General features: G+C 40.3%; 2 protein-coding genes across 2 annotated transcripts in view; one reads left to right on the top strand and one right to left on the bottom strand.

Annotated features, from left to right (window-relative positions):
• Positions 1 to 26,275, bottom strand: part of SHQ1 (SHQ1, H/ACA ribonucleoprotein assembly factor) — a 150,001-nt gene that overhangs the window by 19,299 nt on the left and 104,427 nt on the right. The window lies entirely within an intron of this gene.
• LOC308507206 (guanine nucleotide-binding protein G(I)/G(S)/G(O) subunit gamma-5-like) lies at positions 15,126 to 15,487 on the top strand (the record flags this gene model as incomplete). The annotated part of the gene is made up of 1 exon (XM_081071883.1): positions 15,126 to 15,487. The coding sequence occupies one exon, from the start codon at positions 15,126 to 15,128 to the stop codon at positions 15,336 to 15,338; it is 213 nt and encodes a 70-aa protein (XP_080928009.1). The 3' UTR covers positions 15,339 to 15,487.

Genomic DNA, 26,275 nt, shown 5'->3' with positions numbered 1-26,275 from the left:
AGATCTTTTCAATCCATTTTCTACTGTAAAGCTATTCCATGAAGTATGACAGTTTGGGTATGTAAGACTTAAACAATTCTGACACTATTTCTATATTTCATGTATGTGAAAAGGACATACAGTATCGCTTAATGACAGAGGTGTAGTATTTCGACATGTTAATTGTTCAGATGAAATGGCTGATTGGATTCCATTAAACTAAGTGAAGAAGGCATTACTATGAAGATGGTAGCAGAAGGAAGGTATTATGGGTTGAACTGTGTCCCCCACAAAAATATGTTCAAGTCCTAACCCCCAGATCCTTTCAATATGACCTTACTTGGAAATAACGTCTTTGCAGATACAATCCAGTTGAGGTCATACTGGGTTAGGGTGGACCCCAATTCCAATAACTCAGGGGGACCAGTGTCCTTGTAAGAATACTATGTGAATAAAAAATTTTATTCCCAGTTATCTCAGTATTAGGTAGTATTCCATGTGGTCCTTGGCACTGAGTAGTATTCCATTTAAAATTAAATGATTCTTGATATTTTATGTTAAGGAATAATATAAAATGTGAATGTCACTATTAAAATAAATTTTAGTTACATCCTTTTAACATAAAGATGCTATATATTGTTTATAAGCAAGAAACGAAAACGAAAAGTTGTCTCAGAGTCTTAAAAAAAAGAATACCATGGGAATACCAGAGATAGAGAAGGCCATGTGATGATGGTGGCAGATATCAGAGTGAAATGTCTACAAGTCAAGAAATGTCAAGGATTGCCAGCAGCCACCAGTAGCTCAGAGAAAGGCAGGGAACAGATTGTCCTTAAGCCTCCAGAAGGAACCAGTCCTGCTAGCACCTTGATGTTGGACTTGTGGCCGCCAGAGCTGAGAGAGAATAAATTTCCATTGTTTTAAACCGCCCAGTTTGTGGTCATTTGTTATAGCAACCCTGGGAGACTAACGGAGAGGGGGATCTATCTATACAGGGGTCAAGATCTTCAGAGCTGAACATAAATTAGAAAACATCTCATATGAATTCCCAATTTTACAAATGAAAAAATGACACCACCAAAAATAACAACAGCAATGCACGGACAAGTTTCCTTCACATAATAAAATGTAGAAAACGGACCATTCTAATTCCTGAGTCTAAAATGTTACATTTTTACCTTTCTATATTATGATCATGATGATCCCATGTTTAAAAACCTGCAATGGCTTCCCAGAACGCTCAGAATTACATCCAAACTCCCCACTAGGGAGCGCCTCTCAGTGGGCACAACCGCCACTCATGTCTACGTAACTGTGCTCCAGCTCCACTCCCTAGTCTCTCTCCATCCCAAGGACACAATGAGGCATTCTTGCCTCAAGGCCTTTGCACTTGTTGTTCTCTCTTTCTGGAACTCTTTCCTCAAGTCTTCCCATGCTGGCACCTACTCATTCAGAACTCAGGTAAAGTGCCACCTCAAGGAATCTTGTGAGAACAGTCTATTTAAAGCAATGCTTGTCAAGCTGTTTCATGTCATAAGACACATGAAAAACGGTATTTGCCTGGCATGGCACAAGGGGGAGCTGAGGGACCTGGCTGGCCTACCTGCCATCCTGAAGGCGAGGGGTGCCAATATCTCCATTCCCCTGAAACCCACTCTCAGTGCCAAGGACCACCAGCTGTGATGGTCTGGCCCTCATTCTGCAACTTCTGATATCAAACCTTATTATTATACTCTAAAAAGTGGAAATTCTGGCTCAGTTTTCAAATAAGTCCCTTTTGTCTCCACTTTCCCATCTTGAAAGCAGAATGAAAACGACTGCTTCCAAATTTCCTGGCATACTATGAGAAAGACTGTATCAAATAATGTAATGAAGTTTCTTTGTATGCTTGTTCTAAATGCTAAAATTTTCCTTGGTTACAAAATACAAAGTGTGTGTGCTATGCTGCTTTCACAATACTGAATCAGAAAATACTCAAGTGCTGGTGTGTTTACCACATGTACACACTGCAGGGTGTAGCTCTCCAGATGATGACAGAAGTCAGAAACTCTGAAAACTCAGAATATTTACTCACAATGAGGAAACGTCTTCTTAAATGCATATTGCAATGGCATGAATCAGTTAAACCAGAACCATTCTGTGGTTTCTTAATGACAATCCTATTCTGCAAAATTAATGACAGCAATGCAACTGGCAGCTCACTAGTTTGGGTTTTCTGGAATTATTAAGTGTCTGACATAACACATAAGCTCTGCATCTTCCCATTCACTCAGGACCGCAGTTAATAAGCTCTCTAAAGAAAGTCTGGAACCTTCGCTTCCCGAGGGAGGAAGCTGGGACAACATGGTGTGACACAGCTACGGGACTGCACTCCGCAGAAGGGACAGTCACAGTGCTCCGTGGCCGTCTCCGGGGGCTGGCCTGCTGTACCTGCCTGCATTCGTCCACAGCACCACTACACGCTGCGCCAATCAGTAAGCCCACTGCCAGGACAACCTGTCTTCCCTCTGTGGGGGAACGAGGCCCAGGAGCTCCAGCACTCAGCGTTCAGATCCTTGCCAACCACACATTTACTGGTTTGCTCCTGTTGCACCAGGGAGCTCTGTGCCCTAGCGGGGGTCCTGGTGACAGGTGTATCTTAGCACTGGCTGGCAGAGACCAACAGGAAAGTGCCCCAGGAATGAGTCCCTCGAGAGTACCCAAGCTCCCCAGTGCCTGCCTCATACCCTCACACAGCTCCATCACTGACCGTGCTCCTCATCCGGGTTTAATGCTCCCAGGCTATTCCGCCAGGAGAGTTATTTAAAGGTACCCCAAAGAGACTTTTAAAATTGATACTGACTTAGAATTGTCACAAAAATAACGTTGAATGAATGAAGCCACACACAGAGTACTTCCTCACTGTGTGGTGTCAGTTACACAGAGTGCTCCAGTGGCCAAATCAGTGCTGGTGACCACTGTGAGCGTGCACGGAGGGGTTGTGGTAGTGCCACAGGTGCTTCACTGCAGCAGAATTCATTACTTGTATACTTATAATCTGTGTTTACTTCAACAAAGATTAGCTTAAAAAATAACAACAACAACAAACACGAGTCTTGGAAAAGAAGTCTCAGGCTTCTGAACATTTGCTCTGGAGGAGATGTGGCCAGGGAGGAGGGATGTGTCTTGCCGGTGCCACCACAGGACCCCAGGCACTGCTCTGATATCCCCAGGGCAAACGTCAGGACTTCTAACAATACTCTTCTTCGTCTCCCACTTCTTTTAAATGGTATGACATGTTCTACCAAATACAAAGAGCATCTCAAAATATGCCTAAAGAAAGATCCATTAATTATCTCTTTCCGTGTGCACACTATCCACAGAAAGTTGTTCTCTGAAAGTGTGTAGTTCACTGCTGTGGAGCTTAGTCCTGAGATGTTGCTGAAAGCACTGTCTGGGGGTAATTTCAAGTATCATATTGAAAGGCATTTTCCCCGCCAGGACACTTGATCTACAGATCAACCTTAATACTTTCTGAACTAAGTATAAAATAAAAATTTCTATTGTTTTTCTTGTAATACTGTTTCCAAGCCTCAACTACTTCACCTTCCCTACCAAAAACCCGAAAACGAGTCATCACGAGTATTTATACCATTTGTATGAATATTTTATTCAAAGTGAGCAATTTTATCTAATCTGCTTATTATACAGCTTATTTCCTCAAAAGAGATAGTTTTTAAAAAATGAGCATGAAGGTTTATTAGACCCCATTCAGTATTTGCAATTCTAATTAAAATTTATACAGTAACAAAACAGAAATCTTTTCTCTCAGAGAGAAGACAACTAGATCAAGTTTTCAGGTTTATTATTATTATTATTATTATTACTATTATCATAGAACAAGATGGAAAAAATTAGAAAAGAGATGGGAAAAATTTCTTTTGGTTAACTTCAGTCACTTGGGTTTCTTTTGCTATGATTTTAAACTTTGATTTTTCTTAACAGAAGTGTATGTTTTACCAACACATTTCTCTGTGCAATGATAGTTGATTTACAATTATGCTCACACTTTTCAAATAAATTTTGAAATTGAAGAGATCTCTTTTTCTAATACATTCTGCCCATGCACCGACAGATCTATGCACGTGTAGATATAATACTCAAGTATTTTTTATATTTGTGATAAACTCGTTAATCATCTCTTTCATTTTTATTATCTAACCTTCTTATTCATAAAAATAGCTATTCTCGGCATGCTTCAAACTTACCCTGGGGCTTTACATGCTGTCCCCCCAAGAGTTATGCCATCAGATTATGTCACTTCCTTTTCCTCTCATCAAGCCAGAGACTATAACTATTTATGCCTCTGGCTAATTTGCTTCTAAATAAATTGTCAATTTCCTCAAATGAAATATTTTCAAAAATCCTTAAATTCTACTTCAGGTCAGCAACGCTTTATCTATAAACCTTGGACCTAGAAGAGTTTCAAATTCCAGTTGTTTGGTTTGTTTTGCATTTCAGAAAGGTACTTCTGAATACGTATTATACCATACATTACCTAACACCCCCAGCAGCAACCTGTAATCAAATACACTAACATTTCTATAGGAAAATGTACGGTTAGTCATTCCAAGTGGGATAAAGATTGAAAATAGATCAGGTCACCAGACGAGCTCAGGTCAGTCAGGCTTTGCTGCCAATTGCCCTGAAAATACTTTGGCTTTCAGAACTTTCTGAATTTCAGAATTGTGGACAAGAGTGATGGACCAGGACCAGAAGCAATTAGACTGAGCTGCTGCCTTACAGATCAAGTGCTCAGGTTCAAGGTTAGCCTTTTGACAGACATTTATTGAGCTCCTACTATGTGCAGGCTTGGTAGACAACAGTGAATATAAAACACAATTCTGGCCTGAAGATCAGATCATCTCAGTGTGTGGTCAGCACAGAACAAGCCATCACAGCACAGAGAAATAAGTCTGTGAGAAGAGCAGTACAGGGTACCCGGGGCACATCCAGCTCAGGGCTCTGGAAGCCCCAGCCTCTGAGGAGATAGTCTTCTCCCCCATGTAATTTGACCTGAAAACCATTTTGTACCTTAAAATGAGAGCAAGAAATCCACCAAAGTCCTAATTATGCCCAGGTTGACTACTTCAGTGCTTTTTTTGACATTTCAAATATCAAATTCTTTGAGGGAAGAAAAATATTTAGCTTTTTTTTTTCTGCCCCTACTGTGGTGGTCCATATACCAATGTTTAGTTTGTCTATAAGGAACAGTTGATCCTCCCATTCACAAACTTCGTATTTGTGACTCTGCCTACGTGGCAAAATTTATATGTAACTTCAAAATCAATACTCCTCAGCACTTTTGTAGTCATTCACAACATGTACATAGCAGCAAAACAATTTTAGTCATCCAACGTACACACATTGCCAGCTGAGGTCTAACAAGACAACATTCTTGTTTCATTTCTCATACTGTAAAAAAGTGTCCTTTCATGGGCAATTTAGTGCCATGGTTTTTGCATTTGGGGACTTTTTGTTGCTGTTTAAAATGGTCCCCAAGCTTAGTGTGGAACTGCTGTCTAATGTTTTTAAGTGCACAAAGGCTAGAATGTGTACAGAAGATACTTGTCAGATAAGCTTTGTTCGAGCACGATTTATAGAGATGCTGGCTGTGGGTTCACTGTTAATGAATCAACAGTATATATCAAATAAGGTGTCCTTAAACAGAAATAATAAAACAAGGGTGTGTATTGACTGGTTGATGAAAATGTTGTTGACCAGAGGCTCATAGGAACCTAACCCTGTATTTCCGCTAGGAGCAATGATTCAAAATTTGCTAATTCAGTGTTTGCAGGAACTTTATAGAATATAACTATTATAAATAATAAGAATAGGCAGTAATTCGGTACTGGCCATTAGGCCATAGAGGATGGCAGCCATTTCAGGTTTGGAATGATGGGCAAAAGGGAGAGAGGGTGGAGAACATTTCTTATAAAAACTGAAACTTTCTTAAGACCCTTGAAGAGCTGTCTAGGGGAGAAAAGTGGGAAGAAGGTTTCAGGGATGTGGGTACCATGGAATTGTAGTACAAGGCCTACGGCACCACTTGAGCCACGGCGACATCCTCAGACTGCAGGACAGACTCAATGCATTCCACACGGACTAAACTTTCTATCTTAGAATGTCGCAGGAAGGAAAGATGCACATAAGACCATCTATTTATGTGAGACCTTGTAGTCGCATAACAGCCTAGCCCACTGTCCCTCCATGTCTTTCCTTAAGGAAAGAAGAGTCTGTGAGATTGTGCCTTTCTGAGACTCTGTTCCATCCTTGTGTTTACACCTTGTGTCTCTCTGTCTGATCCCCAAATGATGGTTTGCAGCCAAAGACGGGTCAGATATCTCACGGGAGATACAACCTAAGCCAGGCGGAACCAAGTGGGGACCCCCAATGAGCTGCCTTAGAAGAATAAGGGAAGGGGCCTTGCCTCCCCTTCCCACTGCCTGGGAAAGTCTGTTGCGCGCCCTGGCTTTTCCCTTGCACCTGTTTGTGAGAGAAGTCATGAGGACAACAACGATCAGTTCTCTCCACTTATCTCAACGGAGCTGTTACAATGTGAAAGACTTGACCCTGAGAAGGTACATACCTTAGGTAAGACATCATGGGACCTTATGCTTCGGCTGTTTACAGACAAAGGGTGATTGGAATAAACGTTTCTCTGCTAGGATGTATGAGTCTCACAGACCTTGTAAGAAACGATGTTACTTTCTTGTAGTTGTAGACCTATCAATAAAAACCTTCAGTCGGCCTTATTCTGGGCTCCAGTCCTCTGAGACTGAGAGACCCCTGGCCTTCGGAGAGATTTAACAGCATTAAGTCTCTGTTTCTTTCTTTCTTAGAAACGTAACCCAAACAGCCCCTTCTCGCCTCCTCACTGCCCGTGTTGCGCGGGACGTGACCAGACCTTGACTATCAGAACACAAATTCAAAAATGTCTATGGTTTCAGGTCCTCCTTTAGTCTCCCATTAAATCTTCCAGGACAGAAATTTCTTAAAAGCCGGGTGGACCTTCAGAGTGAGTCAGGCAACTGCCAGCTTCTCCACAGCTCAAGAACAGACCCTCCTAACCCCAGTTCAGGCCCCCCATAAGAGCACCGTGATCAGTGGCTCAGCACATACACACCACACCCTAGGCACAGCCACCTCCCACCTGTGAGGAATCCGCTCAGGCTTGGAGGAGTCAAGGGCTGCCTCAGGGAGCCTAGCAGTTGAAAGCCACTTGACAATGGCGCTGACAAGTGTTCAACTATAGAAAACCAAAATTGGGAAAGCCTGATTTTCTTGCTTAATGTCTCTCAAAAACTATTTCAACTAAAGTGAAAAGCATGTGTCTATCAGAACATCCTTAAATGACAGTGCCTAAACTATCCAAGGAGGATTTAAAAATATTTTTAATAAAGGCAACTGATACCAATGTCTAATACTTAGTTTCTCTCTTTAATAAAGCCTTGCTTACTTAAAATGTAGTTCCTAAACCAACAGCAGCAGTGTCACCCCAGAACTTGTTAGAATTACACAATCTTGGGCCCTACTTTAGATGGCTGAATCAGTATCTGCGTTTTAACCTGCTCCCCAGGGGATTTATATGTATAGTGAAGTTTGAGAAGCACTGCTCCCGACAGTTGTGACTTTGCCAAAGTGATGATTGCTACCACCTTATACTTTTCCAATTCTCAGTATCGCTGACTCTCAATCTGATCAAACACCTAGCAGAAACAGGAGTGGTGTGAGGTTCTCTCCCATTCTTGGGTCAGCTCGTGAGGGCTAAGCATTTGTATGACTTCACACATTCTGAAAGGGGCAGCCTGATTCTAGCCCAGTCCTATCTCATCCAAAGCATGAATATAAACCTTCAGCCTGCATCCACTCACCAATCTTGGTTCCAGATAAAAAGTTGCAAGGAGCTCTAATCCAGTGGTCCTTTGACTCAAGAATTTTCTCCTTGGCCATTCTAGGCCAGCTTGATCCTGAAGCTCATTCTCAGAAACCTTTTATCTCTCGACCCTAACTCTGCAAAGCCAGGGTTAGCTGTTTTCTAGTGCAAAATCTTCAACTTGTATGGGGACCTCTCCTGAGCCCAGGGCCCAGACACCTGTCCCTCACCCCCTTTACTCTCCATTTAGGCCGGACCCCATGCCTGTCTCCACCCATTACTTCCTTATTGCCATCTATATGCCACTAGCCCTCCAAGTAACCGATACCTCCTGATCACACTGACACCATGCGGATTTGCAATTTTCATTCATCCAATAAATACAGAGGGTGACCCCAAAAATGTGTACAAATTTTAAGAAAGGAAAAAACTGTATTAAAATTGTAATACAATGAATGATGCTAGCGTTCATTTGATTAACACCATCTTTTGAGCGAACTTCATACTAAACATTGTTACCGTAATTTAATTCAACTTCGAAAAGTACTGCATAGATAACATCTCTTAAAATGTGTACATTTTTTGGCACTTGCAGTATTTATTGAAAGTACTATGTACCCAAGAACTGAACAAAACAGATAAGAATCCTTGTGCAGCTTATACTCTTGTGCGGGGCAAGACAGAAAATAAACAAAAACTAAGTAAATACAGAAGGTGCTAGACAGTATAAGTGCTACGGAAAATTACAGAGCTGACCAGGGGGCCCAGGAGTGCTAGGGGCAGAGGTATTCGATTTCTTATTCGTGTCTCAGGAAGGCCTCACTGAAATGTGAAATAGGGACTAAATATATCTGAATAGCCTGAACTGTGGGACCTAGCTTTATTCTTGCTTTTTACCTATTTCATTTCTTCCTACTGTGTTTCCCTGAAAATAAGACCTACCCCCAAAACAAGCCCCAGTTAAGATCGTCAGCCAGATGGACACATCTAGTGCATTATGATGATGTTCCAGAAGATGACATGACTGTATTTGAATAAATGTAGATTGTTGTACATGAAAAAATAAGATAGCCCCTGAAAATACACCCTAATGTGTCTTTTGGAGCAAAAATTAATATAAGACCCGGTCTTATTTTGGGGGAAACAGAGTAGCTTGACTCTCGTCTATTAACCCCAGTACAACACTCATGTCCACCCCCTGCTCTCGGTCCTAAAAGTCATCTGATGTCAATTCCCACGTAGCTATTTCTAATCTCCAGATCATGTACCCGTGCCTAAGTAACTACTTCTCATACCTGTATTCACCTGGGACTGATACCTGACTTCTGCTGCCTGATGTTCACGGAAAATGACAACTAGTTCCCATGTTTCTGAAAAGGAACACCCACAGGTTTATTAGTAAGAGAAAAACCCTAGCTGGGCAGAACTGTATATTATAAATATAAACTAGATAAAACTATTTGAGGACTTCAAAATGTATCTTTCCACAACTAACTTACCTCTTATAAGAAACTGATCAAAATCATGCCATAGGAAGGCTTCAGCCACCAGGGCAACGAGGAGTAAAGATTTCTGCACACCCAAGTCCCTGGTACGGGTAGTGGTGGTGGTGGGGATGGCATTAAAAGCAAAATTAATTCTCCTTAAGGACAGAGCCACTTTGTTGAATTCTATACAATCTCACACTGGAAAAAATCCTGATAGATAATTGAGTCCAGGGTTGTCCAGTAGAGCTTTACACAACGACGGAAACATTCTTTACGTGAGTTGTCCAATGCAGTAGCCACTAGCCATATGGCTACTGAGTACTTGAAATGTCACCAGCATGATTGAAAAATGGAATCTTAAATTTTACTTAATTTAATTAATATAAATTAAAATAGCCTCCTGTGGCTAATGAGTACAAAATTACACCACACAGACCTAAAGCCCCAATTTTCTGTGACAAAGATGAGGCCTAAACATAGATAAGATCACAAGATTAGCCACAACCTCAAGTACTAATATTCCACACTGGCATCATATTGGAGGGTTTTTGAATTGCTTTCATGTGCATGAGCCCATTTCACCGTTTCCTCAGCCACATCAAGCTAAGCAGGTCCTAAGACTCTCTACATCTCACCAATGCTCAGAGGGGACAAACTGACTATTGCCAGAGGGAACGATCAGAGCTTCTCACATGCAGACTCACAATGAAACAGTGACACTCTGGGTAATTGGAGAGTTAATTAGCTACATGAAACAAGATGCTAGAAGAAGACACTTGCCAGTAGAACCATTATAGAATCTCTCCTATCTCACGGGATCCACCCTTGACAAAACATTTATGTAAATTAAGTCTCCTAGGAGTTTTATCAAGATGGGAACTCCAATCTGTGGATGGAAAAGGTGCCACATGTTAAAGCTGACAAGTTCAGGAGACTGAAAATAATAACATAGGATGGTGTGAACATAAAAATTCCTAACTAAGACGGGCCATGGCGGGAAGTCTTTGGCCTGAAGCTTCCTTGACAAAGGTCAATCTTTACCTTAAGTGAGCCTGTCTGTCCTCTTTTTGCATCTAAGACACATACTCTTGGAACGTCAGAGTAATCACTTTCTCCAGACCCCCCAGAGCGCACACCCCACCACCCCAGGGCAGGAAACTACAAAATCCTTCATTGTTATCTTGTTCCCCAAATACCATCTCTATGTGCTGTAAAATGCTATTCACTATCCTGTACCCACCAATGTAAAAGAAGTGTGTATCTCTCCATTTTGCTTTTTATCCAATCCCAAAGACGTCCCCGCTTTGCTTTCTCCCACTCCCTTAATCAACAGCCAGTGGATTTCATGTAACCCTCTTCCTTTGATTCTAGTGTATAAAATAAGTTGCAAAATGGACACTTTCTGGAGCACTTTTCCAATCTGCTCAATTTTCATCAGTTTGGCTCAAATAAACTCTTATAAGCTTCTTCTTAAGTTGGATGTCTTTCTGTCAACAAGTTGATTCCATATTTTAAGGTAGCAACCGTGACTCAAAAATTAGTAATCAACTAGTTTGTTGGACATTTCTTTAAAATCCTACATTCACTCTAGCATCAAGATGTACAAGCAAAAACTCCTCTACGACGAGAACTGACAAGTTGCCAAAACATCCAAATAAGACGCAAATTACTGCCTATGAAAATTACTGATTACTAGAAATAAAAAGGAAAAAGTAGCTAAAAATATTATTTGACTATGTATAGAAATACACAGTAAAACTGAAACCTCCAGTTAGGTGGCCACTAGAACCAAACCTACTGGCTAAACAGCACTTCATGTTCCTACAAGAACTAAATGCAAAAGATTATTTGTGGTTTGATTCAAATGATGTTATGAAAATGCTTCCTACATGGGACGAGACACGTGTTTTTGTCCTTCTATCCTTGTCAAGGCACATGGGTGGGTTTTTTATTGGAGCCACGTCATTCTATACAGATAAATTCAGCCCCAAAACGGGCAGTTTGTCAAAAGGCAGGGACTGCTGTGGGGAAAGCAGGAGCTCAGCTTTGGTCACAGCGGCAGTTCCACCGGCCCTAACGGCAGCCGCCACATACAGCTCTCCATCCATTCCTGGGCTCAGAAGCAGCAGACAGAAGCTGACAGGGAAAACATTATACAGATTGTTGACCCTGCTGCAGGCAGACAGAGCTGTCTCTGCTCAACTTTGATTTTCCAGAGCGAGAGCCTGAGGGAAGAGGCAGTTTGACTTTCTTCTCTCCTAGCGTTCCCCATTACAGGGCACATTTGGAAGGAGCTCTGGGAGAATACCAAATGCAGAAGGGAAATAAATAATAAACAAAACTGTGGCAGAGAGCTGCCATCAGCAGCCAGAAAGAAAAATCGCATCCCTAGTTAAAAGCAACTAGGTTTTACAGGTTTTTGCTAAACCACAGAACCCCGAGTTCTGTTTGTGATCTTTGTCACACTGTTGTCCTGCTGACCAAGGCAAATACTATGTGCCACAAGCCTTCCATGTGCATTCTCTATTCCTGTTGTTTAGTGTATGTCTGAAGAAAACAGCAGGGTAACTACCCATGTCCCATAGTGAAGTTGGAAATGAGCAATGCATGACCAGCAGTTTTTCCCTGACACACAGAAAGGCTGTCCTCTACTTATAAGCAGTGCGTTTGCTGCTTAATGGTCACCCAAATTATGCCTTAAAAACAGAGTTCAGAATGAAAGACCCAATTGATGGGGTTGTGTGTCACCCGTCTGTTTTCTCCTGAGCCTTCTAGAGGCTTGCAGCTTCTGAAACTGATCCCACTAGAATGCGGTCACTGCTGCCCAGGTGCCACATCTCTCAAGTGCCCAGTATTTGCTGGGCATTTTGCTAGACCTTGAGATAAAGCATGGCTCCTGCTGCCATGAAGCCTGGAGTTGGGCAGGAAGAAAGTCCAGCACCCTCTTATCCAGCATCAGAGCCCTTATCCATTAGGCCAAGGTCACACACTCTGCTGCCCTCAGTGGCCATGCAGATGGCACCCAGTGAGAGGTGGTGGTCTGGCAGAGTGGGGAGCAGTTATTCCGCGTAATGGAGACAGCTGGTCTCCGCTCCAACCAATTGTTACCATGTGGGGATGTGGGCCCGGCAACTGCCAGAGCTTCCCTATTTCAAAAGTAGTTGTCAATCCAGACTTTTAAATAAAATCTTCTAAATTTTAAGTGCTGACAACCAATTCAAAGTTTTTAAAAACTCATGAGAGCCAAATGTCACCCAAGGGCCACTAGCTGCAAGGTTTCCATTCTGCAGACTTGGTTCCATCTCCCCCAATTCTCTACCACACTCTGCACACTGCACACAGACCTGCCACCCCAGCGTGACCCATCTATCGCTGCCCCCACAGCTTGCATCACGGTTTTAGTTGTGGATCTGCCACGAGTTGTGACCTGCCTCGTGCATCTCCCTCCCTTCTTTCTATGCCTCGTCAGATCCCACCATCTTTAGCTTCAAGTTCAAGACACCTGCTCCACCAAGCCTTGCAGACCACCCCAAGTTTCCCCTTCTCTGAATCATTATCTTTCTATGACTGTATCACAGGCAATGAGGTGGGGGTTCACTCCACAGACCTCTGATTCTGCCATAGGCATATCTTGTCTCATCTGCCAGACTAAATGTTCAATAGAAACCACGGTGGGACTTCATCATCGAGCATGCAGTGTTGACGGGAGGTGTCACATGCTCTGGAAGACGACAGGGCACTGACTGACCACTGCAAGGTATTTAAGAGCTCGGAACACAAGCAGGCCTGGGTTACTTCATCTCTCTGAGTCTCAGTTTCCATATTTGTAACGTGGGGTTTCAATAAAATGGGGACATAACCCAAATGCACAGGGAGCCTGTGAGACTAAGAGAGAAGATTACTAGGGAGCATGTAGTACAATGCCGGGCATGCAGAAGCTATGGTTACCAGGGGCTGACTGCCCGGCTTGGCCGACGGTGCTGTGAACACGCACCACTGGGGCTTCGCTGTTTGCAAACCATTTGTTGACCACTTATTCTAAGCGAACATGCTCTAAACATATTCACATGCTGTTAGCTCACTTCACTTTCCTAATTCTCCCCATTTTATGAACAGCTGAAGCAGAGGGAGTTTAAATGACTCTCAGCCACCCGGTTCCTTCCCATACCCTTGACCATGATACTCTACAGGCTCTTTACATTTCTAATGGCAAGGGACAACTTTCTGACCTCTACTTTCTCAAATCAAAAGCAGGATTTGGCTTTGTGAACCATGGCTTAGATGACAGAATGATCAGGGCCTTGCTTAGGCCAGACTGTATCTTAGAAGTTTCAAGAATACGACGTCTGCTCCTCTGTCAGTTTGACTAAGGGCTGACTGACAGTTTGTTCAACAAACTGGGAATGATGAGGAAAAGAGAAAAATGCCCACAGAGTACCATAAAGTTACAGCTAGTATTATGGAAGCCAAAAACTATGATGGATTAATACTAATAGAAAAGGCATTTTGCTGATCCCAGAAAAAAGAACCGGAGAGGGAATCAGAACAATGTTACCAGTCTCCAAAGCACATACGAGATAGGAAAGAGACAAGCTTATCTTGCTGAACTTCCAAAAAGGCGTCTAGTGATGAAACCACAGACCATGAACTCAAAATCCATGAATTGCAGGCAGTTGAAAGATGAAGTGGTGCCCCCCAGGAGCTCTGTGGGTTCCTAAAAACTGATGCTATCCCTTGAGATTTGGCCTGAGTCTGGGAGCCCTCTGTAAACACTGTGCCTGGGTTTTAAAAAGGTATATGACAGTCTCCTGTGGCTTATTATCGGCAAAACAAAGAAAATGGAGAGAATGGTTATAAAGCTGACTGGACTCACATTTGACTTACAGGTAAGATTGACTCAACCTGAAGCAAGGTATCTAGTGGAGGAGTACAAAGTTCTGATATAAGACTTCCTCATTCAACATTTCATTCACTGTCTTAGGAGAAAACAGAGAACATTCGATCTACTTCCTTAAGGGCAGAAGCCTTATATAATTCCTCTTCAATGCCCCGTGCCTTGTCTTATGCTTAACATACAGAAAGTGCTTCAAAAATGATTACTGATTGATTTCAGGAGTCAAGTTTACAAACAGCATTACAAAGGTGAAAAGATCAGAAGATAGTTGGAATGACAGATTTCAGTTCCAAAACCACTAAAACAGGTGAATGGGATAAATTGAATCCAATAGTGAAGTGAACAGAGACAAACACAAAGTACTTCAACAGCTAATACAGAAGAGAAATTACAGTTAAACAGCAATGACTGAGACAAAGATTTTAAGGGTTTGACTGATGGCAAACTCAGAATAAGAAGTGTGTGGAGGTTTCCGGCAATAAGTAGATGAGCTCCTTGACCAGGTGAACACAATGTTAACCCCAAACTGAAAGCAACAGCTCCTCTCTACTTTCTGGCCAAACCTGGAGAATACTTTAAAAAGGCACTGACCCCCAAAAGCGGGTGGAGGGTTGAAGGCACTGATAAAGTACAGTTTATCTAAAAAGAGACCAGGAAGGGCAGAGAATGAAAAAATTGAATCTATAAAAATAAATTGAAGGCAGAAGAGTTTGATCTGGAAAGAATACAAGACAGTGAAGACAGATATTTGAGGAAAGAATGGAATTATTCTACATGGATTCAAAATTAAAACTAACGTGAGGACCCACCGACCCACAACCGACTAACCTGCCAGGCTCTCGCGTGTGCCATGTCTGGTTCCTCCAGCGTCACCGCTATGAAGAAAGTGGTTCAACAGCTGCGGCTGGAAGCCGGGCTCAAGCTCAACCGCCTGAAGGTTTCCCAGGCAGCTGCAGATTTGAAACAATTCTGTCTGCAGAATGCTCAACATGACCCCCTGCTGACTGGAGTATCTTCAAGTACAAATCCCTTCAGACCCCAGAAAGTCTGTTCCTTTTTGTAGTGAAACTAATCTTTGGAGGTTTTCTAAACCACTTTTCATGAACCAGTGAATATTCACCGGAGAGCTAAGTCTGATGCCTGTACAAAAAGCTTCTGCCTATAACATGTGCCATACTATATACAAACTTCTGCTTTTGTCAGTCCTTAACATCTACCTCTCTGAATTTTCATGAATTTCTATTTCATAAGGGAAATTACTTTATATTACTTTATATTACACTGGTAGCAGCATACAATAAAATACTTAGTATTAAGTGGAAAAAAAAACCTAACGTGAAGAAAGTAGATTTCAATCCAATTTAAAAGAGACCTTTTAACAATCAAAGGTGCTCTAGAGGAGGACAAGTCCCCTCCTCACTTGTCAGTCCGTTTCCAGGCACTGGAGCCCTTCATGACAAAGCTCAGTAATCGTACAGTGCTGACAGTGCACAGGGAACTGATCCACAAAAATAAAGGCCTGCCAAGAAGATTCACCAGACATTTCAATTCTCTGACTGATTTTACAGATGATCATCGCCAAGAAAAATGATGTCAGTGTTGGTTTTAAGCCTCACAATGGAGAGATGATTTTGTTGGGGTCATTAGGGAAAGCTTCGGGCAAAAAGTAACATTTTGGGTAGAGAAAATGCAATGCACAAAGGCAATAAAAAGTTAACGTTTATGGCAAATTTGGGAAATGGTGAGTATATCTGTTTGGCAGGAGAGAAGAGGGGTGCCCAATCAGCAGGAGTGAGGGATAAGGTGTAAAAGATAAGGAAGAGGATGGAAAGGGTCTTGAAGCCAGCTCAGGCATTTAGGCTTTTATCCTGTTGGAGAACTTAGAGAACTTCTAAGAAGTACAGCCATGGTCAGAATGGCATTTCAGAATGACAGACTGGCATTATTATAGGAAAAAAACAAGAGGGACACTGAGCCTCTGGTGGCAGGGAAAACAGAGAGGACACTCTGGCAGGAAAGGAGAAAATACAGGCCTGAATTAAAGGAAAAGTAGTAAGACCAAAAAGAGGAATTTAAATGAAAAAGGTTATAGAAGAAGAATCAAAGAGACTGATGATTGGGTCAGTGTAGATGGAAGTCAAAGACAGACACTTGAATCAGGGAGTGCAGACATGTTGACCTGCCTAACAATAAGACCACAATAGCCCAAAACATCGAAAGTCACGACTAGTTCTCAAATTACTGATTCATCACGGCCTTATATCATATGTTCATAGCATATTTTTCACATACAAAAGAAAATAATAATACGATTTTGTAGTTATCTCTGAATTTGAAACCAGTCACCAAAAGTTTATTGAAGAAATGTTCACAAAAATTAACTCCTCCAAGTACAGAAAAAAAGATACACCAGGCAAATACCAACCAAAAAAAAAGCTAGGCTGTCCATATTAATATCAGACAAAACAGACTACAAGGCAAGAAGGCATTATTAGTGATAAAGTCACTACATAATAAACATTGCAATTTGCCAAGGAGATATAACAATTACAAACTAAAAACACCAAAAAAAAAAAAAATGCCTCAAAATATAAAGTAAAAGTTGACTACAGGTCCACTAGAAGAAAATGACGAGATCACCAACACTGTAGAGATTTTCAAACACCTGTCTGAATCTAAAAATTGGTAGATGAAACAGCCAAATCAACATGGCTATAAAAAACTTAAACAGTCAACTGACAGGTTTCATCCAATGGAAAGACATACAACACAGTAGCTAATAATTAGAGAATACACATTATTTTTCAACCTCTAAAATTTAAGAAAATGACTGCTTGCTAGGCATAAAATTAATCTGAACAATTTAAATTCTCTGATAGAAATGCAATAAAGTTAGAAATCAATAACAAAGATATTACAATAAAAAAAACCCCAAAAGAAGCAAACTAGAGAAAGTATAAATATATTGGAGTGTAAAATACGACAATACAGATGCTGTAGAGAAGAAAACAAATAAAGAGAAATAAGAACAACTTTATTCCAGAAAGTTTTGAAATTTTAGATGAAATGGACAAATTTCAAGAGAAATGTAATCTACCAAAACCGACTCAAGAAGAAACAGAGAACTAGAATAGTCCTGTAACAATTAAAAATTTTGAATGAATAGTTTAAAAATCTTCTCACAGAGAAACAGTCAAGATGGCTTTTTTGTGAATTTTACTGACGATTCAAGGATGAGCTCAATTCAATCTTACATAAACTATTTCAGAGAATAGAAAAGGCAACACCCCAACTCATTTTATCAGGCTGGCATACCTTGATAACAAATCTAGAAAAGGACAGTACAAGAATGTAAAATCATAGGCCAACCTGCTTCCTTCATTCCCTTCCTTCTCCCCTCCCTCCATCTGTCTCCGTTTCTCTCTTGCAACATGTGATACACACACACACACACACACACACATTCAGCATTATATTTAAATAAAGCATCACAATCAAGATGGGTTTATCCCAGGAATGGAAGGCCTAACTTAGGTTAGAATTTTATAAATGCCATTAATTATCTTAACAGATTAAAGAAGAAAATCCTTAAGATCATCTCAAAAGATGAGGAAAAGTATGAAATAAAATCCAATGACCATTTGGGATCAAAACTCTTTGCAAACTAAGAATAATGAAAACGTTTCTTAATTTGATAAAGGCTATCCACAGAAGTCTGTAGCAAACATCGTATTTAATAGTGAACTGTTGAAAGCATTTTCTAAAGATAAAGAACAAGATAGGGAAGTATTAATACGTTACCACCATATCTGTTCGGCACTCTATTGGAAAGTCTAGCCAGCATGATAAAGAATAAAGAAAAAGAAAAAAGAAATAAAGGATATAAAGATTGAAAAAGAAGAAACCAAACTGTTCTTATTTGCATTGCTATTGCCTACATAGAAAACTGGAGAGAATCTATACATAAGATTTAATATAGAGTTTAGCAAGGTAGTTGGATAAAAAAATCAATATAAAAAGTGAATAAATAAATGACATTTCTATATACCTTAAACATGCAGTTTGAAAATAGTTTGGTTGGGTTTTTTTTTAAATATCATTCACAACAGTAACACAAAATATAAAGCAATGTATCTAACAAAATATGTACAAAATTTTATGGGAAATGTTATAAACTTTTATTAAAAGACATTAAAGAAAAAGTTAAATAGAGAGTCATACCATGTTATTGGAAAGAGACTAAATGTTTTAGTCTCCCCAAATTGATTAATAGATTCAAAACAATTCGAATCAGAATGTTTCTCATAGAACTTGACAGGCAGATTCAAAGATAAAATGCTACAGTAATTAAGAAAGTATGGTACTGGCATGTGATAGACAAGTAACTCAGTGGAACTGAACAGACAACCCAGACACAGACCCATGCCTATGCGTAAACTGTATGTACGACAGAGTGAACACGGCAGGGTGCATGGGGACAGGTGGGGCTATTTGATAAATGAAGCCGAGATAAGGCTATATATATGGGGGAAAAAATAAAACTGGTTCCCCTATCTCATAAAATACACAAAAATCAGTTCCAGGTGGACTAAAGACTTAGACGCTAAACACAAAAGAAAAAAATAAATTAGAAGATACTATATGAGAAATCTTCATGACATCCAAATCAAAAAGCTTTCTTAAACAAGAAACAAAAAGCATGCCCATAAAGGAACATATTGATAAATTCTACAACATTAAAATTAAAAACTCCTGTTTACGAAGACACTATAGGAGACTGAAAGATAAACTGCAAACTGGGAGAGAATGTTTGCAACATATTTAACTAATAAAAGACTAGTATCCAGAGTACTAGAAAAATTCTAAAAAGAAAAAAGATACCCCTAATAAAAAACAGACAACACAACAGACAGACGTTTCACAGAACAGGGAACACCAAATGGCTCAGAAGTATATGAAAAGATGCTCTGTTTTATTAGTTACCAAGAAAATGAAAATTATAAAAGAACTCTTTCACACTTTTGCAGATATTCAAATCTTAAAACTTGAAAAACAAGTGTTGGCATGAAATTGGAACCAGGAACATTCTCATACGAAGTCTGATAATTAAGTTGGCAAAGTCATCCTAGAAAAAGTGCTACTACACACCTCGTTGCTGCATATCACTACAGTCACATTCAAAGTCCTCCCTTGGGAAGCTATGCACCGATGCCAGTGTCTCGTCCACCCTTCAAAGCAATTTTGGAACTCTTTTTCTGGAATGGCCCTCAGAGCTGTTGTCATATCACCCTTGATGTCCTGAATGTCATCAAAATGTCTTCCTTTCAATATTTCCTTTATCTTCAGGTAAAGAAAGAAGTCATTGGGGGCCAGATCAGGTGAGTAGGGAGGGTGTTCTAATACAGTTATTTGTTTCCTGGCTAAAAACTCCCTCACAGACAGTGCGTGTGAGCTGGTGCATTGTCGTGATGCAAGAGCCATGAATTGTTGGGAAAAGTTCAGGTCGTTTAACTTTTTCATGCAGCCTTTTCAGCACTTCCAAATAGTAAACTTGGTTAACTGTGTGTCCAGTTGGTACAAATTCATAATGAATAATCCCTCTGATATCAAAAAACGTTAGCAACATCGGTTCAACAAGTTCACAAACATAATTGTCAGATCTGGTATACTGCTGGTGGGAGTACAAGCTAAAATAAATTGGTAGATTATTGGAAAACAGTTTGGCACTACCCAGGAAAGCCTAACCTACAGCCATCCCCTAAATGTCAGCAATTCTATTCCTGGGTCTAGAGCATATTCAAACAGTTGGACAAATGCACCATGAAGCATGAACAGAGATGTTCAGATCAGTATTTCCTAATAACCCAAACTGGAAACCATTCATGAACAATACAACCTACAGAACAAGATATAAACAAACTGCAATATATTCAGACAATAGGATAGTACACAGCAGAAAAAAAAAAAAATCTGCACCTCTGTGTGTCATCATGGATAAATCTAAAAAAAAAAAAAAGAAAAAAATTACATGAATAAAGCAAGTAATAGAAGAACACATACAGTAGGATTCTATTTACAGAAAGTTTAGAAGAAGTCAAAACTAAACTAAACTTGGAATACATTTGTAGGTGGTAAAACCATAGGAAAAGCAAAGTAACGATTAACACAAAATTCAGAGTGGTTGTCACCAGAACGAGGGGGAAATACAACTGGGACTGCTCCTGTAGGGAGCCTCTAGGAAACTGGTAATATTCCATTTCTTAAGACTGGAGGTAGGTACATGCATGTTCAGCTTATTGATAGTCCTTAAACTGTACATCTATATTTTATATGTTCCTATATATCATAAGAAAATAACTGAACTCTATAAACATAAAAAAGGCAACAAAAGGCAACCTTCAACAGATAACTGAGTCCCATAGTTCCTTTAACAATAATGAAAACAATACAGAGGAAAAGAAAGAAAAATAGCCATTACCTGGAATTGTGAAGTACAGATGATCCAAAAAGAGCTAAGTTATGTAGACAGAAGAATTTCTCTAACAAAAGCCAACAGCCTGAGAATTATTTTTCCAAAATTAGGTCTCATCATTTATTCAGCTGAATCCAAGCATTATGCTCCATTGCGCTCTCTTCCCAAATCCATTTTAGTTCCTAAATCATACTTCTCTGGTCAGGCTACACTCACCCCTCATGAGCGAGGCCCCTTCTAACCAGCCTAATAAGTTCTCCACACTACACCACTAGTGTCTCCATCATATGCTTAAAATCCTTCACTGGCTTTCCAGTGCTCTTCAAATAAAGATAAAAATTCTCAGTGTTTCTTAGAAGGTACTATGCAGTGTGGACCTTGCTTAAATCACCAACCTCATCCAGAACCCTCCCCGAGCTCCTTCCCTTTCTTTGTGTCTCAGCCACTGTGGCCTTCTTTCAATTTCTTGGACACATGCGAAATGCCCTAGTGCCAGAGCCTCGCACCGGGGGGATCTAGTGCATCCTCCTGAAGCACCCATCTGTCTCCAGTTACATCCCACTTGTACTTCAGTCTTCAAAACAAGCACTTCCCCAGGGAAGCGTCCCCTGACACACCTCCCCCCTCTGCCTATCACCCCACCGAACTAGGTCAGCTGTCACATGCTCTCGTAGCAGCATGAATCTTTCCTTTTGCAGTACTTCCCAAGGTTTTAATTTTACTTTTTGTGTATGTGATTATTTGATTAACATCTCTCTCCCATTAGAAGTTCCATGAGGGCGGGGGCCATGTATGGTTTTTGTTTACCATCATAGTCTCAGAACCTTATTAGCACAGAATGTTACACATAGTAGGAACTCATTACTATTTGTTGAATGGATGGGAAAACAGATACAAACCCTAAAGCAGTCACAACTTAAAACCACCATGACCACCACTTAGGATAACAAAACCCCCAAAAGATGTGAAATGAAGTAGATACCTGGCATCACCTCTCACTCCCAAGCCACAGGGGAGAGCCCATCTTGGGCTGGCAGGTGATTTTTAAAAAGTATGATCAATGGACATGTTATATTGTCCTACACAGATGATGGGAAGATCTGCGTGGCTTTTGTTTAAAAACGAAAATAAAACTGTTCTCACACAAACCTGGAGCACGACTGGATCTTTCTGACAAATAGGTGAGATAAGCCTAGTATTTGTCATGCAAATACTATATAAATAATTACATTTAATAATTATAATTAATGATTTATTAATACAATTATAAATATATAGACAAATGTAGTTTGATCTTAGAAACTGTATACACAGGTATCTCCTTATATGGTGAACAGGATTTAATCAAATGGCTACACAGCCTTCAGTTACACTGCAGAGCACTCCACCTGTCTCCTGCTCAGGTGTGTAATTTGGAGAACGTCCCAGAATTAAAGGCTGGAGTGCCTTCTTTCTTCTCAACCGGCCCATACTCTATCTCTAGGTATGGGGACAGCACGTGGGTACAGATCCTGGCATGGTCAGTTGGGTCTGACTCCTCAAGGAAGTTGCCCGCATTCCAATACCACACTTTCTGAGCTAACACTGCTCAACAATAAGTTAGGTGACATACAAATGATCTAAACATCCACCCACCTGACCATCCACACATCCAACATCCACCGGGCCGGCTCCGACCATTTAATATTTTAAATTAACACATACTACTTACTCCCTTTCTCTCTGTCCCTCTCCTGCACACCTCCAACTTGTTTTGATTTTCCCATACCTAATTCAATAAGCAGAAAGTTATGTTTCATTTGTCATTTATCTGAACACACACCATGTGTGTAGGTAAGTGCATACATATATCCTTGTGTTACGAATAGGGTATAAAGAGTAGAACGTACACTGAAGGTCCTAGAAAAGCTGGGTTAATATTGCTTTAGAGCAGGGGTGTTCAAACTGCGGCCCACGGACCAACTGTGGCCCATGATCCATTGTTAATTGGCCCACAGCAAATTCCAAAAATATATTTAGTTTACTTAAATAAACCATGTGAGGCAATACGTACTTCACCTCGAGTGAGTGGCCTGGCTGTTTGTGTATTTTACCGCATATGGCCCTTTGTGAAAAACGTTGAAAAAAGTTTGGCACCCCTGGTTTTGAGGATAAAACTTCTTTTAGAGGGCAAACTTCTTCTCATTGAAGCTTCTTGCTGAATTAGAAACTTCAGTTCAAAGGGGATTTGCTGAGTGTCATGAATAAGTGTTTGGCAAGCCAGGTGTCAGGTATCAAGCTCAGTAAGACCTTCACCGTTTTAGACTTCACAGTACAGATTCCTCTGGCCTCTTTCCTAGGATCAGTAATTTACAATGAAATCACAAAATCACTCCTCATAGAGCCACACATCTTGAGATTAAACCTGTATTATACTCCATCCCTAGACATATGATTGTCCATTTCAAATTTCTGTTTTCTTAAAATGATAATTGGCTTTTTGTTCTTTAACATATATATATATATATATATATATATATATATATATATATATATGGAAGGGGAACAGGACTTTATTGGGGAACAATGTGTACTTCCAGGCTTTTTTCAAGTCAAGTGGTTGTCCTTTCAGTCTTAGTTGTGGAGGGTGCTGTTCAGCTCCAGGTCCAGTTGTCGTTACTAGGGGGCGCAGCCCACCATCCCTTGCAGGAGTCGAGGAATCGAACTGGCAACCTTGTGGTTGAGAGGACGTGCTCCAAACAACTGAGCCATTCGGGAGCTCAGCGGCAGCTCAACTCAAAGTGCCGTGTTCAATCTTAGTTGCAGGGGGCAGAGCAGGACTCGAGGAATTGAACTGGCAACCTTGTGGTTAAGAGCCTACTGGCCCATGTGGGAATCGAACCGGCAGCCTTCGGAGTTAGCAGCATGGAGCTCTAACCGCCTGAGCCACTGGGCCGGCTCCGACCATTTAATATTTTAAATTAACACATAAGAATCCCCAAAGACTAACTAAGGCCAAGTCATTTGTACCCAGGAAGTATGAGCAGCCATCGTGACAAGGCTCGGGATGAAGAAGTTAGGCTCTGTCTGTCCCCAGGCACACAGAACATACAAATAAAGCAGGGAGTGAACATTTTACATCGGCATAAAATCTCATGCTCTAGCAGCTGAGTTTCTCTGTCTTCAACTTAGTCTAAGCAACTGGCAGAGACCGACTAGAGTCCCTGGATCCCAACTCCAATTTCACAGGTGAGACAATCCCTCCTCTGCCAGAATTCAGGTTTTGAGAATAAATGTATGTGCTTCTCTTTGGAAATAAAGGATGGTTGTTCTTACAAACTCCTGATAAAGTATTCCATCACTAAAAAATGACTGGTACTCACAAAACATAATTTTTGTCATCAATATATTTATTAATTATTAGTGAAGTCTAATTTCTTTCTTAAAAAGTATACAACTAGGCCTGTTGTAGTCTTTCTGTATCCTAAAGGATGGTTTATGCATTCCATGCGGGAAGTGCTCCTCACTTTATGCTACTGTAATAAAAGATTCAGAGAATAAAAATATAAACCAAAATCTCAATTTTACATTAGAAAATCTCCAGGAAAAGGAGGTAAGACAAATCAAAAATAAGAATAGAAAATGTGATATGCTTTATGAAAGTACTAATTTATTATTTTAAATTTAACAAAAGTATGAGGTTTCCATGAGGAAAAGACAACACAAACACATAACAGCTCATATTTTCTCTTGCTTAAACCTTCCAAAAGGCTACCCTAAGTGAAAAGATCTAAAAATGGATCAGAAATTTGTATCCATTTAAAATACAATCTGTCAAATTCTTTCAATAAAATGTTAGTATCTTTTTTTTTTTTAGATAAAAACTATTTCTTGGAAAGCTTTTTAAATTGAGAACAGTAAAAGAATAATCAACGAAAAAATTGTGTAAATTAAATACATTATATCACTTAAAATCTGGAAATGCACCTCAAGGAAGCCTTTTCTCAGCATTTTTCCCCACCCCAGGTAAAACAACTATGCTCTGTAGCTCTGCTTATTACTTTCCAGCTTCCATTTAGTCAGGAGATTAGGCAGAGAAGGAAATGGGACAAGTCAAAGGATCACAATCAACCTCATCACCTTCACAACACACTGTGAATGTAATTAATCCTCTATTTATGTAGGGACTTCACACCCCTTACATTAAGGCAACAACTCCCGCTGGTTTCAGCTGAGATAATTATGCTATAACAAGGACTGAGTTTCAATCATAATAGGCAGAAAAAAGTGGAAATTATACTTGAAGTCAGTTTTTTTTAAAAGCTTTGTGACTCCATTCAAAGGACACTCTTGACAAAGCACTCCTTAAATAGAGCACTTCTAAGTACATAACTATACTAGGCTATATTAATCAACATAAGCCTCTTCTCTGAATGAGATGTGAAAATTCTGTCAAGTAGAGAACACTGACTGAATCAATTCCCACCGGAACTCACTTGATCCCAGAGGTCTTCTCCAGGGAGAATCCTCCAAAGACCTTCGAGGTACATACAACATTACATAAGAACAAGGAGGTGAAGGAAAATACCAATTTGCTCACATAGTAGCTAATTATACACTGTTAAATAAAAGCCATGCCTTAGCAAGCCGAAATCGAGGATTTGAGAAGTCTGGAGCCAAGCATCCGGGACCCAAACAGGGAAAGACAGAGACAAAACCTACCACAGCCCCCCCAGCCAAAAAGCTAAAAGGGCTTGACACACGCAGCCCCCATACACGGATAAATGCAGACAGGCACTTTCCAGTTTGGGAACTACCTGTCTATTCACCTCGGAAAGTTTTTATCTTTTTTTTTCTTCTTTTTACAAAAACTCCTATCTGCACTTTTACCTCTAACCTCCTCCACCTTAAGAAAATTAATAGCAAAATATAAAGAAAGCCTTCACCATTTTATTTTAAATGGTCAAGGCTTTATAATCATAATGCTCACAGTACATGTAGAGGTAAACATGGCAAATTAATTGTTTCCAAATTTCTTAAAATTCTCAAACATGCCAAACCCATTTTTTTCAAGGCCTGGATTCACAATGATTAGAATGTATGTATTAAGCCGTTAGGTATCTTAATATCTCAGTAATAATTCACTGCCTTTCAATAGCATTTAATCTCTTGGATAATCAAAATTCCTAAGAAACTGGGCATTTTTTGAGTGCCAGTTCTTAGTAAAAACAAAACAAAACATGGTATTGTGGATGGAAAAGGGGCCACAGGGTAAAGCTGACAAGCTCAGGAGACTGAAAATCACCACACAGGATGGCATGAGCATAAAAACTCCTAACTAAGACTGGCCATGGCGGGAAGTCACATCCTCCGCCTGAAGCTTCCTTGACAAAGGTCAATCTTTACCTTAAGTGAGCCTATCTGTCCTCTTTTTGCATCTAAGACACCCTTGGAATGTCAGAGTAATCACTTCTCCAGACCCCCCAGGGGGCACAACCCACCACCCCAGGGCAGGAAACTACAAAATCCCTCACTGTTATCTTGTTCCC

Source organism: Rhinolophus hipposideros (genome assembly GCF_964194185.1).
Source record: "Rhinolophus hipposideros genome assembly, chromosome: 14".
NCBI lineage: Eukaryota > Metazoa > Chordata > Mammalia > Chiroptera > Rhinolophidae > Rhinolophus > Rhinolophus hipposideros.
Note: the sequence above shows the minus strand (reverse complement) of the source record. Positions and strands in the feature narration are given on the sequence as shown.